A 13,875-nucleotide genomic window follows, 5' to 3' on the forward strand; every position below is an offset into this window, starting at 1 on the left:
GGAAGCCAACGTAAATCTTGATCTTCTTCTCTTTCTTCTCTAAAAAAGAACTTAATGCATTCAAGACGAGCTTCCTTTTAACCGTTAGAATACTTAAACCTTTCAGCTTTATTCTTTAATTTCTCAATTAGAATTTTTCTCCGATCGAATTATGTCATCGATGTAAATATCTTTATCGTCAACATCGATAAGGTATTTAGATACGTGTCAGGTCTACAAATAAAACGGACAAGGGTGTCGACGGTTTCTTTAATATCATTATACTTGGCAATTTGATAGGAGACAAGTTCGTTATTCCCCTGCCATCATCATCTTGGAACACCATCTTTACTCCAACACGAGACGAAGATGAATGTTTGCGGTGAGGATTGTGAAACCGTTTCCTCGTTCAGAGTCGAATATCGATTATATATTAGGAAGACATATGAAGTTCATACGTGACGCACACTACCTCATAATTCCTTCGTCAAAATCTGATACCAAGTTCATTTCTTTTATATAAAATCAAGTAATTCGAGGAAAAGAAAAAAAAACAGACAGATATTTAATACGTATTTCAGTTTATTGTATTAATCAATTTTACTTTTTTTTTTTTAATAACTTTCATCAAGTCTCGCGAAGTGATCAGATAATAAATTGAATTATAATTAACTCCTTCGGTATTAGTTTAATATAATCGGCTACTTTTTTATCTTTTTACTTTTCCCTTTACTTTTCCTCTACTAACACCTTTACTACCAAAGATGTATTTTTTTACTGCCACTTTAAAGTCAACAGCGCGTGATTTCTGTTTTTTTTTTTTATCCATTTCACTAACCGTATTCATATTAGCTATTTTGTTTTTAATGATCGATATATTTAATTAAATACTCGAGCGAATGAATGTTTATCAATAGGCATTTAGATACGCGTGTACAACATTGTCCAAATTAAAATGAAGAAAAAATAATTTGATCGCGTGCAAATGTCACTGTTTCAATATCGCGGTCTTATATCGATTACGAGCAGCAAGTAATTAGGAAGACGTGTTGTTTCGTATTATATGCTTCGAGCTCATTAGACGTAAACGATATTACCTTGATTGACTCAATTGCATCTACCTACGATTTAAATTTTAATGATTTTCTAATTTTACGATTCGTCGAGTATATCTCTAAAAATACAATAAAGTCGTAATAAAAGTAAATAATAAAATATGAAATATTTTAAATTGTCATGTTATTTATCTTATCTATTTTATTGATCTCTTTTTGCTCATTTAATATTTCATCCCATCGCTCTTTCCTCCTGGCTTACCTTTACATATAAAAAATCATATTTGGTAAAATATTATTCCAATAGAAGGAATTTCTAAGGATGCCAACTCCACGAATAAAGAGATTACTGCTGCAATTTGGTATCTACAAAAGACCTAGTTCCGAATACGTATGTCTAGCATATTTCAAGAAAACATCATCGATAAAATTGTATTCTATATAGGAAGCATGGAATAAGTGTACATATTTGTGCAAGTACATTGAAAAAACGCGATGAAACCGACAAACGTTTTACTTGGTGAATGATGGTTAGATCCCAAGATCGATGGTCGACTCGATGGTCTACTCGATGGTCCGCCGTCGACCTCGTGGACCGTGGAGCCATCGGAAACCATCGTCTTCATATATTCACCTTATGTCAGCAGGAGCAGTCTCGAGAGAATTGGGAGAGATAAAAAAGGAAGGTTACACGAGTTTTCCAAGATGTTGGATAAAGAACGAGGTTAGCTATTGATACTATGACAGTGACGTTGGTAGCACTTTCGAAATAAGACGACTAAAGGGAGCTAAGCGCACAGACGCATACACGTCTAGAAAATACCTAAGTAAGTATGTATATACGTGCATACATGGATAAGTTTTCAGGAAACAATGGATTCTATTTTTAGATACTTTACCTCGATCACTTTCGATTTTTGGCGCATGCACTTTTGAAGAGCACACTGCCTCTGAAAGCGGAATAGAAAAACATCATTGATAGAGAGAAAAAAAGATGATGGATAGATTAATGAAAAATTTAGGATCGATAGACGTTTCGTAACTTGATTAATACCTCGATTAAAGATACAGGAATATTTGATAGGCTAAAATAGAAAACCTAATGCGTCCGATCCAAATTTCCAAAAATACATTCATTTTTAATACTTCCCGATAATTGTCTCCAACTTTAATTTTGCTATTCGAATTACTAGAAGTTAGTAGTTCCTAATATTAAACGAATAAATCTTAGAGAACAATAAGCAAAGTTTTGCCGTAATGAACCTATCGTATGAACTTACGAAATTATTCTATTTATGAGTTCAAAGTTGTTAATAAAGATGTTAATGATAAATACGTACATTCCGACTTTACTCGTAGACAGCTTTTAATTACATTTCTTTAGTAAATTGAATTCCGTGAAATGTATTCGATCGTAGTGTTTTTGAAAATAAAAAAGAAATTCGTGCTAGTACAGATGAAATCCAGTAATAATATATGAGAGTGAGAGAGAGAGAGAAAGAGAGATACGCAAGAAAGGACACGCGGGCATGTGTATGTGTTATGTGTCTGTGTGTCTGTTAAAAAGTATCAAATTTGTAGAAAACTTTGGAACAGAATCAATTTATGATAGAACGAAAACTTCGAAGGCGTTTGTGGTGAAAACGATCGATAACGGTTATCGTACGTGTTTCCATGGTTACATCAAAGCTCGTTCATTAATGCTCGAGTATGATTATATGATCACATTTTTCCTTATCGATGATTCATCCCTAAATGGCATCGATCAACCCTTTACATTGGAGGCTTTTTTTCCCGGCAACGACTCGAGACAATTCGCGTCGTATATTTGGTGTATTCTTCAGCAGCTAACTTCAAATAATTTCATATACCACCGATTAGCATGCAAAACGATTATATATTAATATTTTGTTAAATGTTAAGCTCTGCGTGTATTGTTGCACGATATTTTATAAAGCAATTGTCGAGATGCATCCTTGGTTGATCGGAGCAAGTGTTGCAGCAATGCGTTGTTTGATGTTTTCTACCGATCGAAGTGAAACAAAAAAAATAATATTTTGTTTTTTATTTTATTTTATATTAAATTATGCGACGTAACAAAATTGGGATTTGACAAGTTCCCCGAAGGTCACGTTTTTGCGGCGAATTTCATGACGAGCTAACGTTATGCGAAATTTGAAGTAGTCGAACAACGCGGTAAATAAATTGAATAAGCTGCGACAAAAGGCTCGGGAAAAATAAATATTTGATTTGGTTAACGGGTAGATAGGGGGGTAGATAGGTATGCACGCAGGTAGTATACGTTTTTTATACCAATCAGATATATACGTGGATATCGATTCTACGTTCGCGATATTTGCCTTCATATTATCGTCCGTTATCTGACAACTCCTCCGAATAATTTCAGTATATCTATTTCCGTCGAGCATCAGTCTCATTGTTCGCAAGAAACGTCCTATGAATGTTCGTTTTCGATGCGTTGCCGACATTTACGTCTCTTCGATACGCCGCAGTTCACGTTTACTACCAGTATAAACGTTTTCGAGTATTTTTATGCATTCGAATTGAAAACGTCATCATCGGTGAAGAGCATCGAAATTGTTTTATTCTATCGGTAACGATTAACGACACATTGCAATGCATATCGAGATATGGACAATATCGTAATATCGAAGTATCATTTAATCGAATAAACAAAATATTTCTTTAAATAGGAATAATAATTAATGTTGAATAAAATATCGGGAGAAAATTTGGATAATTAATTAGTTTCCTTCAGCTGAAACGAACAAAAGCAAATTAATCGTTAAATATATACGAATAACTTTTGTAAATTTTACAGCTGGTTCCCGTTCTTGTTCGCAATTTTGAAACGTGCGAACTTATGGAATAATTCTTAATTCCTATTAACGTGCAACGTGACGAACAAATCGGAGAGAGACAAAGGAGAAAGAAATTCTTTTCAGCGGAGTATTTCATTTAAAAGAAGAGATTTGTTATCTTCCCAGGAACGAGCTTAGATCTCGTCAATCGTAAATTCATTCTTCGTTCAAGTAGAGGTAATCCTGATTGCGAGTAAAAGGCAACTCCGAGATCTCGATCTATATTTTGCTGCCTACTTTACGATCCCTCGGATTGACTTTTTTTTCTAGAAATGGGTCGAGCTCTTCTACATTACGAACAAAATTTCGAATTCCATTGGTTAATTACGAAGCCTATTTATCGCAACTTTTCGGATGAAATGCGTGTACTATGCAAAAGGTGATTATATATTTTATTTATAGATCTGTAACAATTTTCTCGAAGTTCCCATGTTATCAAAATTCAAACTTAAAGGTTTCGAGAACTAATCAAAAGAAATAATTAATTATTCGCAGAGATCATAACTTCGACATCAATTTTCCTCCGCCAAAATCTACGAAAAATGCGACAGACAATAAAATATCGAATAACATTTTGTGGACCGGTCAGCCAACAATGATGAGTATAGTAATGTACAGCATCGTAATACCGATAATTTCTGCTCTTGGAATAATTGGTAACTCTCTCATTCTCTTGGTTATCATGAAACGATGTTTGAAGACGTCCACATATACATATCTAGCAGGTCAGAAAATGATTTCTTTTCCCTAGCTATGATGTATGAGCGTCTTGACAAACGATTTATACTAGATTGATATCGAACATTAGAAGGAACACGATTCATTTTTTCAACGAATCGCATCAATGTATTATACTTTATTTTGCTAATATGAAAAAATAATGAATTGATAAATAAAATGTCTCTATGCTTTAAACAACTTACGAAATCAAAATAATATGATACAATTATATTAATAATAATAATAATAAAAGATGTAATGACGATATCAATCTGGAAATTCGTGAGGATTCGCGTGAAGTTATTTTCGAAAGTTTCGACCTATCCTATCGATTATGGGAAACGAACGAAATTAGCAGTCCTGGCCAGTGCTGATCTCGTAACGTGCACTCTCCTTCTATTCTCTGGCTTGGCGAGAGGAATTTTCTGGTGCAAAACTGGTTGGCTCGAGTTCGATGCCTTCGTGCATCTTCCCCTTGGCTCGATTTCATCCAATATCACTGTAGGGGCTACCGTCTGCGTCACCATCGATAGACTTGCGATGGTCTGTAGGTAAGTAGCATGAAAAAAAGATCAAGAGAAAATCTAATATTTGCTTTAAAACACACATCGAATTAATCTCTTCGATTAATATCCATTTTATATTTTCTACGTCATATCGATTTACACGTTTTTATACATTATAAGTTATACAGAGAAATTTTATTTCCGAGAACCCGTTAAATGGAATATTATTAATTACTCATTAGTAACTAATTATCTATTCATAAATGAAACATATTATTGGACTATTTTTGGGAATAAATTGTAACAATTGAATGTATAATCGATTACAATATAATTCTTATTGAATATAACAATACGATCGTTGATATATTAAACATTTACAAAAGAATGCATTGATATAAAACTTTCTAGGGGAAAAAAAACTATGTAACTCGAACGCTCGAACCCTTGTCGCTTTTGAATATTTTGTTTGTCAGCTATGCCTAGTATAATCAATCAACGGAACTCGCACTAGAGATAAAGTATTACATCGCAATTGAACGCTTCGCCCAACAGTATTCAACACTCGAAGGGTTAAAGGGAAGAAAGTTTAACGAGGAAAGTTCTTTTGTTTTACCGTTAGCCAACCAAGTTGCAAGACTCCGAAGTTTTGTAGTCAGTACATAGCCCGAAGGATGATGATCGCTTCAACCTTCTTCGCTATTGTCATTAACGTTCCCTACTGTTTCATGTACAAGTACAACGAACGCGGGGACTTAATGACCACGGGATTTTTTCATTCCGCGTAAGTTTGATGTCATCTGTACATATATTAAGTTGTTGTTAGTAGATAGAAGTGAAACCTTTAGAAAACTAAACTTCGAATAACTTCGAATAAATACTTTCCTTTGGATTCGATCGATATATTTTTGAAATATACGTTACAGGTTGTATAAACTACAGAATTGGGTTCAACTGATGATCTTTGGCCTTTTACCAGCCATATTCTTGTTTATCGCCAACAGCATTATGTGTATCAATATGATAAGACTGCTCAACCAAAGAAAAAAATTGTTGAAACGATGTAGAAGCAAAGAATGCAACCAATTGAGGGTACGTCGACCTAACATTTTTTAGTATGTAAAAAAATAACAAATTTGGACATTCGACAATTTATAAGTAAACAAACTTTATGTTTGTCTTTCATATGCGCGTCTGTGCCTAAAGAATAAAAGATATACATATACGTATATATGTGCGTGTGCGTGTGTGTGTGTAAGAAAGAAAATAAAGGCAAAAGCTTTTGCTAGTAGTGATTTTATCAAGTTTTATCGCGATGCTTTCTCGTTTCTTAGGATCAAACAAGATTGACCGTGATGCTAGTAGGCGTCGCATTCATTTTCGTTATCGGCGAGGTTCCAACACATTTGGCGTCACGACGTAGCGCAGTTTCTCTTTTATACGATGGCGACCTAACCATCGTCCACGAGTTTTTCCTCGAAAGGTGACGAAGCAATCTCCGAATCTTCTCGATTCCTATCCCATAAGATAGACATCGAAGTTTCCAAAATAAAGATCGCAAATTTATTCCCAAATAAATCCGTACGATGTTTCAATCAATTTTTGTTATTTTATGGGTCGGTACATTCCTGCATTACTTGGTCAAATTAATAAATGGCTTAGAAAAAATAGACAATTACCAAAGATCTAGCAAATTACAATTATTATTTTTTCAAATAACCCAATTAGAAGAAATTTGTCTAATGAATTGTTGAAAATTGTATTCGTTATTCAATGATTTAATAACCTTAATAACGTCGTATTTTTTCTTTACAGATTTCGTATATACGCGACCCTCCTTAACGCGATCTCCAGCTCATTCAATTTCGTGCTCTACTCCCTATTGAGTCCACACTTCCTCTCTCATTTGAAACAGACCCTCTGTAGAAAATCCGTGTCACAGAAAAGTAACCAAATTAATATAAAAACGATCGTTTCGCAAAATCGAATAACGAATGGATCGTGCTGCGATTTGTTCTAATTTTTTATTCAATTATACGAGTATAATATATGCATACATACACGTACGTTAATTAATTAATTAATTAACGGTAACATACGATATATAAACAAATATGCTAATGAAATTTCATTATTGATGAAAATAAAACTTGTCATTATTTTATCATCATAATCTCGTTTAATTACTTTGCAATAATTCTACATCTTTTACTACTTGAATTTAAACTGTTAACTCTTGTCAACCATAATTTATATAAGATTGCGAAAAGTTAGCGTTGTTTCTTACAATCGGAAATTCTTTTTACTTAATCGTAATATCGTTGAAACTTCGCTTTCTTTGTATTATTGTTATTATTATTAATAGAACTTCCGTTGTTATCATCTTTCTCTTTTTGACGAATAAACATTCGATTTGCTAGCACATAAACCGGTCCCTCGTCATCGTTCATTCCGCGTTGAACATTTAATTTCTTCCATTTGGGATCCTTCAGCGGAGCCGAGAGAAAGAGTTCCGAGGCAGCTGGCAAGTTCCTCTTCGATGATGTTGATCCTTTACGATGATAACAAAACCAACGAATAATGTAGTAAAGTAATTCGACCAAACTTATGACCGAACCGCCGAGACAAAGTCCAAAAATACCGCCGAAAGATGCTGGAACAAAATGATCTTTCGGATAAGAAGACAAAAATAAAATGATTTTCGTTGAAACCTTGCGAACATATTCATTTCTATGACATGCCTCGTAATTCCTATTATTTGTTAATAAGAAAAAGATACAAAATATAATCAAATGAATGTATAAAAGGTAGAAAAATAAAAGTTTGATTTTGATTACTCACCGAGTAGGGTGTCCCAGCTCAAAATATTTTGCGTACGATATTCCATGTATGAAATCGTTTGAAAGAAAACGTAAACGAAGGAAGCATTCTTGTTGTTTACGTTATGGCTGCAAGCGAACGCGACGAATAAAAAAGAAGTAAGTTAGAAATGGTTGGATTTGTGGAAACGGTATAGTAGTCAGTAAGAAAGCAATTTGATGTCTATCTTACGTTATTTCAGAATTGTATCCGACATCTTCAACGGGTATACTCTCCGATGAGACATCGTAAAACGTATCGGAACATTGTGGCAAGCAATTGCATTCGCTTTTGAACGATGTTTCATACGTCGAAAGAGTTCCTATAATCGTAAGGAAATATCGTTTATAGCTGTTCAACAATTGTTGCTTTACATTCAACCAAGTTTAGTTACAATCAATTTCAATTCGATCGTTCTATTTTCGTCAAATAAAGAAATCTTATTTTTATTGTAAATATTTTTGTCTTACTTCGATGATTCAAAATACAATCTATGTCCGTAAGAAAGCAAGTCCTACTATTTTCATCTGAAATAGAAAAGAAGAAAAATGAAAAAAAGAAAGAACGAAAAAACAATGTATTTGATTAAGGCTGTTCTCTACCCCTATACGAAAGGGTAAAATTAAAGCTTACGGAAACAACATTTGCTAACACGATTTTGTTCGTAAAAATCAGGTGCAATGAACAGCCTTAAACCTATAATCGATCGTTATACCTACTCGGGTAATAAAATGGCAAGCAACCGCAATATTTATGCACGCGCATATAAATACAATTCGAAAAGCAAGATTGAAAGCTATAATTTTTCAAACCCTTCACCTGGAACACGTCAATTTATGATATATCGTATATAAATATATACTCGTACGTTATATATTTTATGCTTGATAAACGCACAATTACATCGATTGTTTTAGCATCGCAAATAATAGAAAAGTGTATCATAAATATGAAATAAGAACCAATAAAGTATTACAGACCTCGTCTTGGAAAAGACACATGCGTTTTCTTAACGGAAGCTGACGTAAATTATCCGAGCTTTCAGTCGTCATACCGGAAATACCAACCCCTATGGTATGTCCTGGCAATACAGTGATCGAATGAATCCCAATATCCGGATAATCGTGTGGATCGTGGATTAGCACGGTGGCACCCGCGAAAGGGCTATTAGAACTCTTGTAATGTTCAGCTTCGATGTTCAAGGCTACTGCTAAACCTACATCGCGCCCCGATCCAGGAGCTTTCTAAATTTACGATATTAATTGATTAATCCTTCTCGTCTTATACAACTGTTGTAACTTTCGCTTGCATTTTATCTTTAAGAAAATTCAAGCAGCACGATTTTTTAATACCTGAATCTCTCCAATTCCTGGTAATTGTTCCGATGGTATGTTTGAACGATCGCTATCTTCCGATGTATTTTTTAAATCGTAATTATCGTATCTATCCACAAATGTTACAAACAATAATCATTAGTGATATACTTTTGAATAAATGATTATATTAAAAACATAACTTTATCGAGATATACCCGTATAGTCGGTCCAAATTAAAATGATAATTAAAGGCACAACAATAGCCTTCTCTGGATTTAACAGCCTTGAAAATATCGCTGCAATTAAATTTTTGTCCAAGCCAAGCGCACCTCAATAGCATTGCTTTACAGGGTTGCATCAACTGCGACGACCACGTTGAAATTATAATCTTGCCGAGATCCTCTCTTTATATTATATTTATATAATATTTATGTTACTTAATTAATTATTACCTCGTACATGAGCCTGTCAACTGTAAATCCGAGAACTTCAAGTGCTCGTGTCGCTATTAAATTGTCGACGTCAATTTTATCGGGACGCGTCAGTTTCATTAACGAAATGAAAAACTTTTCACTTTGACTATGGTTTATACCGTGTTTAGATCTTCCGATTAAATAAAAATACGAGAATACGTTATTTTCAACAATCGTAAAATAAAATAAATAACGATGAATTTTCATCGGAAAAATAATTCGTTTTTAGTTTTTGCGCTGGAGAATTAAAGACCCGTTTTTTTTTTGTTCTTTTAAATGGAATATTTTCAATCGATTAGCTTTATTCGCAAATTTACAAGTTCCGATGAAAATTCAACATCGAGTAATAAACATTTCACTCGAATAAGTCTCACAATATATTTCCAAAGATTTTTGCATGAGGACTATAAACTTTGTTGTTGTTACAAATTGTAACACCTGGAAAATATATGCTCCATATAGGTTTGTTTGTACTTATGACAGTGGCTGTTGGATTAGCATCATAATTATGCCAAAGTCTCATCATCAGGATGATACAAAAAATAATGCTCATTATGCAAACCTGTAGAAAATGAAATATATCCTATACGCACGTACACGATAACTTTGAAATTTATAGAATTTTTTTACCAAGAACCAAAGCACGCTTTCAATTATTGTTGATTGATGAACCGTCACGTAACGGAATCCATGTAGCGTCGTGTTCTCGCAGTAGATCTTGAATTTTTCTTTTAAACATTGAGAAATCGCTTTTCTCCTTTCTGTAATATTATTATTTTCTAAAATATCTACATAATTATGATAGAAAAATTTGATTTTATTTAATTTTACTCACTACGAGATGTATCACGAAAATTATGAACTTTCATTTTTATTCATATCATATTTATAAATTCGCGTTAATGTTACGAAGAAACGAACTTCGAGAAAATTAAAGAAGACTTAAAACTGAAAACAACGACTGACTATGAATATTTTTTGCATTGCATTGGCTTTTCTTTCAAATACAATATTGAATCGATATTTCCTTGTCAATTTCATTTTCTTTTCAATCTTCTTAAGTGCATACGACGAAATTGCACGACTGAATTGTGAGTCTCTGTTTCTAATAATCTCACTAACTTTCAGTAATATCCGTCTGTATGTAGTAAACAGTGGAGTTACGCGTTACGAGCTATTGTAGAGTATACCATAGATGAGATTAGAAATTGCTGACCTGTATCATGCTACTTCGAGAACATTACATAGAAAAGAAATTTAAAGTTAGATATTTTGTAAAATGAAATTGTCTTTTCTAACATGTAATCATTTTCTTGGTATAACTTTTTTTTCTAAGAATTATGAAGAAATATAATAGAAACATAACTATATTTACTATTTTTTTTATACATAGCCTTGTGTTTTCGGTATAGAAAAAGATCAGTAAATTTCTATTACGCATAAGCGTTTACAAGTATTAATACTTATATAAATGAAACTTCTTTCTTTTCTTTATATAAACTTTTCTTCGATTTATATTTTTCATATATACCTTTAATTCCCGCTAGTTCTTACTGCGCATGAGCAAGCATTGAAACCAAGCTAGTAACAGAAAACAGAAATACCTAGATTTATCGAAAGTAATTTTTGATTTAGATCAAAGAAAGTTGGTCACTTGTATTATTAGTTGACTTTCCTCAAGGAAGAGGAGTAACATCGTAAAAATGGCGACCCGTCTGTTAAAAATTGGTTCTGTCCTACGAAACTATTCTAATAAAACTAATATTGTCAGGGTAAGAGACATAACATTTACATTATCTGTATAATATAAATTTGTATAAAGTATTATAAATTATTGCGATACTATTAGTTATAAATGAATTGTTAATAATGACAAAAAATTGATTTAATGTCATAGTTACCTTACGTAATAATAAGAGTAAAGTATTTAAAATATTATCATGTTATCACATGTGTGGGAGTTAATATTAATAAATTATGTTATATAACAATCCTTTTCTCATTTATTTCTAGATTCCAAAACAATGGGGATCTACTGCTACTTCTTTGAAAGAATTATTAGTCAATCAACCAGCAACCAATGTTACATTATTAGACAATGGCATGAGAATAGCTAGCGAAGATAGCGGTGCACCAACAGCTACTGTCGGACTTTGGATAGATTCTGGAAGTCGATTTGAAGATGATAAAAATAATGGTGTTGCACACTTTATGGAACACATGGCTTTTAAGGTATATTATATTTGAGAGATATAAATTAATTCTATATAATCAATAAAATAAATACATTTGTTATTTAAAACAGGGCACTACAAAACGCTCCCAAACTGATTTAGAATTAGAAATTGAGAATATGGGTGCTCACCTTAATGCATATACAAGTCGCGAACAGACTGTATTTTATGCCAAATGTCTTTCACAAGATGTTCCAAAAGCAATTGAAATTCTAAGTGATATTATACAAAATTCAAAACTTGGTGAAAGTGAAATTGAAAGAGAACGTGGTGTTATTTTAAGAGAAATGCAAGAGGTTGAAACAAATCTTCAAGAGGTCGTATTTGATCATTTACATGCTACAGCTTATCAAGGCACTTCACTTGGCAGGACGATACTTGGACCTACTGAAAATATTAAAAGTATTACAAGAGATGATCTAATCTCCTATGTAAAATCTCATTATGGTCCAGCAAGGTAATAATCACAATTATCTTAATAATTAATAAGATTTACAATTCATGATTTTTATAGATTTGTTTTAGCTGGTGCTGGTGGTGTAGAACATCAACAATTGGTAGAATTGGCAAATAAATATTTTAGCAAAATGTCTCAACCACAGTATGAAGAAATTCCACCGTACAAACTCCCAAACAGATATACTGGATCAGAAATAAGAGTTCGCGATGATAGTATTCCACTTGCACATGTTGCTATAGCAGTTCAAGGTATAGAAAAATCCTTATATACAAATATATGCATACTGTTATTGTTTATAAATATCGTTTATTATATCTTTCTGCAACCTTTTTTAGGTGTAGGTTGGGCTGATGCAGATAACATTCCTCTTATGGTTGCAAATACCCTTATGGGGGCATGGGATCGTAGTCAAGGAGGTGGAATAAATAATGCTAGCAATCTAGCCAAAGAAAGTACAGAAGAAGGAATATGCCATAGTTATCAAAGTTTTAATACGTGTTATAAGGTAATATTTACTATTGTAATAAAATTAAGCGTTTATATATTTTATCGATTTTTATTAGTGTTTTTTAATTTTATTATGTAAATTTTAGGATACTGGCCTTTGGGGTATTTATTTCGTTTGCGATCCATTGAAGTGCGAAGAATTTTCGTGGAGTGTTCAAAGAGAATGGATGCGTTTATGTACATCCGTTACGGAAAAAGAAGTAGCACGTGCAAAAAATATTCTTAAAACAAATATGTTATTACAACTCGATGGAACCACTGCAATTTGTGAAGATATTGGTCGCCAAATGCTTTGTTATAATCGACGTATTCCACTACATGAACTTGAAATGAGGATAGAGGTATATATATATAATATAAATGTATTGAAAAATGTCAAGAAGACTTATATTACGATGTATTTATTTTAGAGTGTCACTGCCAAAACCATTCACGAGGTAGGGATGAAATATATTTATGATACTTGTCCAGTAATTGCTGCAGTTGGTCCAGTAGAAAACTTACCAGATTATTCTACTATTCGTTCTCGCATGTACATGATGCGTCTATAAAATTATTACTATGTAATAAAAGAGTCGCCGTTCACGATGCATCCTTTAGTTCAAATTTGTTAATAATATATTCGCAACATGTAATAACCTCCTATTTAAAAATTCGAAAATCTTTGGATATTTATTTTAATCGATATCTTTAAATTTTGCTTTTCAATTAAATTCTAAAATACCTTGTAATGTTACTCTCCATCTATCAACGAAATTCAGTGAAATAAAATATCTCTATAAAGTATATAAATTACATGGAAGATATTAATTGAATACATGTAATCGCACTAGCAACAACAATTTTTTGGTACCCAGTATATAACTGAATACCTGATTATTTAT

General features: G+C 32.7%; 3 protein-coding genes across 3 annotated transcripts; 2 read left to right on the forward strand and 1 right to left on the reverse strand.

Annotated features, from left to right (window-relative positions):
* Positions 1–4,188: 4,188 nt before the first annotated feature.
* LOC122517091 lies at positions 4,189–7,162 on the forward strand. The gene is made up of 7 exons (XM_043635450.1): positions 4,189–4,295; positions 4,412–4,572; positions 4,950–5,187; positions 5,765–5,926; positions 6,069–6,234; positions 6,477–6,625; positions 6,958–7,162. The coding sequence occupies exons 1-7, from the start codon at positions 4,189–4,191 to the stop codon at positions 7,160–7,162; spliced, it is 1,188 nt and encodes a 395-aa protein (XP_043491385.1).
* A 139-nt stretch (positions 7,163–7,301) lies between these two features.
* LOC122517092 (sodium channel protein Nach-like) lies at positions 7,302–10,659 on the reverse strand. Its single transcript, XM_043635451.1, has 12 exons — positions 10,626–10,659; positions 10,421–10,551; positions 10,165–10,352; positions 9,770–9,920; positions 9,533–9,678; positions 9,354–9,444; positions 8,982–9,245; positions 8,721–8,820; positions 8,472–8,528; positions 8,194–8,323; positions 7,984–8,090; positions 7,302–7,795 (listed from the first exon to the last, which is right to left on the reverse strand). Exons 1-12 carry the CDS (start codon positions 10,657–10,659, stop codon positions 7,449–7,451), a joined length of 1,746 nt encoding a protein of 581 aa, XP_043491386.1. The 3' UTR covers positions 7,302–7,448.
* Positions 10,660–11,451: 792 nt separating this feature from the next.
* Positions 11,452–13,779, forward strand: LOC122516754 (mitochondrial-processing peptidase subunit beta). The gene is made up of 7 exons (XM_043634836.1): positions 11,452–11,562; positions 11,804–12,022; positions 12,096–12,481; positions 12,539–12,732; positions 12,820–12,989; positions 13,078–13,332; positions 13,402–13,779. Exons 1-7 carry the CDS (start codon positions 11,494–11,496, stop codon positions 13,540–13,542), a joined length of 1,434 nt encoding a protein of 477 aa, XP_043490771.1. The 5' UTR covers positions 11,452–11,493; the 3' UTR covers positions 13,543–13,779.
* The last annotated feature ends 96 nt before the right edge of the window (positions 13,780–13,875 follow it).

The sequence above is a fragment of the Polistes fuscatus genome, unplaced genomic scaffold (assembly GCF_010416935.1).
Source record: "Polistes fuscatus isolate 324 unplaced genomic scaffold, CU_Pfus_HIC Scaffold2, whole genome shotgun sequence".
NCBI classification, from domain to species: domain Eukaryota; kingdom Metazoa; phylum Arthropoda; class Insecta; order Hymenoptera; family Vespidae; genus Polistes; species Polistes fuscatus.

Excerpts from the sequence above, each read along its gene's own strand:
- LOC122517091 (XM_043635450.1), top strand. The coding sequence starts at position 4,189 with ATGGGTCGAGCTCTTCTACATTACGAACAAAATTTCGAATTCCATTGG. Across the intron at positions 4,573-4,949 it reads TTCTGCTCTTGGAATAATTG|TTTCGACCTATCCTATCGAT; the intron begins GTAACTCTCTCA and ends TATTTTCGAAAG. Across the intron at positions 5,927-6,068 it reads ACGGGATTTTTTCATTCCGC|GTTGTATAAACTACAGAATT; the intron begins GTAAGTTTGATG and ends TATACGTTACAG.
- LOC122517092 (XM_043635451.1), bottom strand. The coding sequence starts at position 10,659 with ATGAAAGTTCATAATTTTCGTGATACATCTCGTA. Across the intron at positions 8,821-8,981 it reads TGTGTCTTTTCCAAGACGAG|GTGAAGGGTTTGAAAAATTA; the intron begins GTCTGTAATACT and ends GACGTGTTCCAG. Across the intron at positions 8,324-8,471 it reads TTGTATTTTGAATCATCGAA|GAACTCTTTCGACGTATGAA; the intron begins GTAAGACAAAAA and ends TTACGATTATAG.
- LOC122516754 (XM_043634836.1), top strand. The coding sequence starts at position 11,494 with ATGGCGACCCGTCTGTTAAAAATTGGTTCTGTCCTACGAAACTATTCT. Across the intron at positions 12,023-12,095 it reads TGGAACACATGGCTTTTAAG|GGCACTACAAAACGCTCCCA; the intron begins GTATATTATATT and ends TATTTAAAACAG. Across the intron at positions 13,333-13,401 it reads AACTTGAAATGAGGATAGAG|AGTGTCACTGCCAAAACCAT; the intron begins GTATATATATAT and ends TATTTATTTTAG.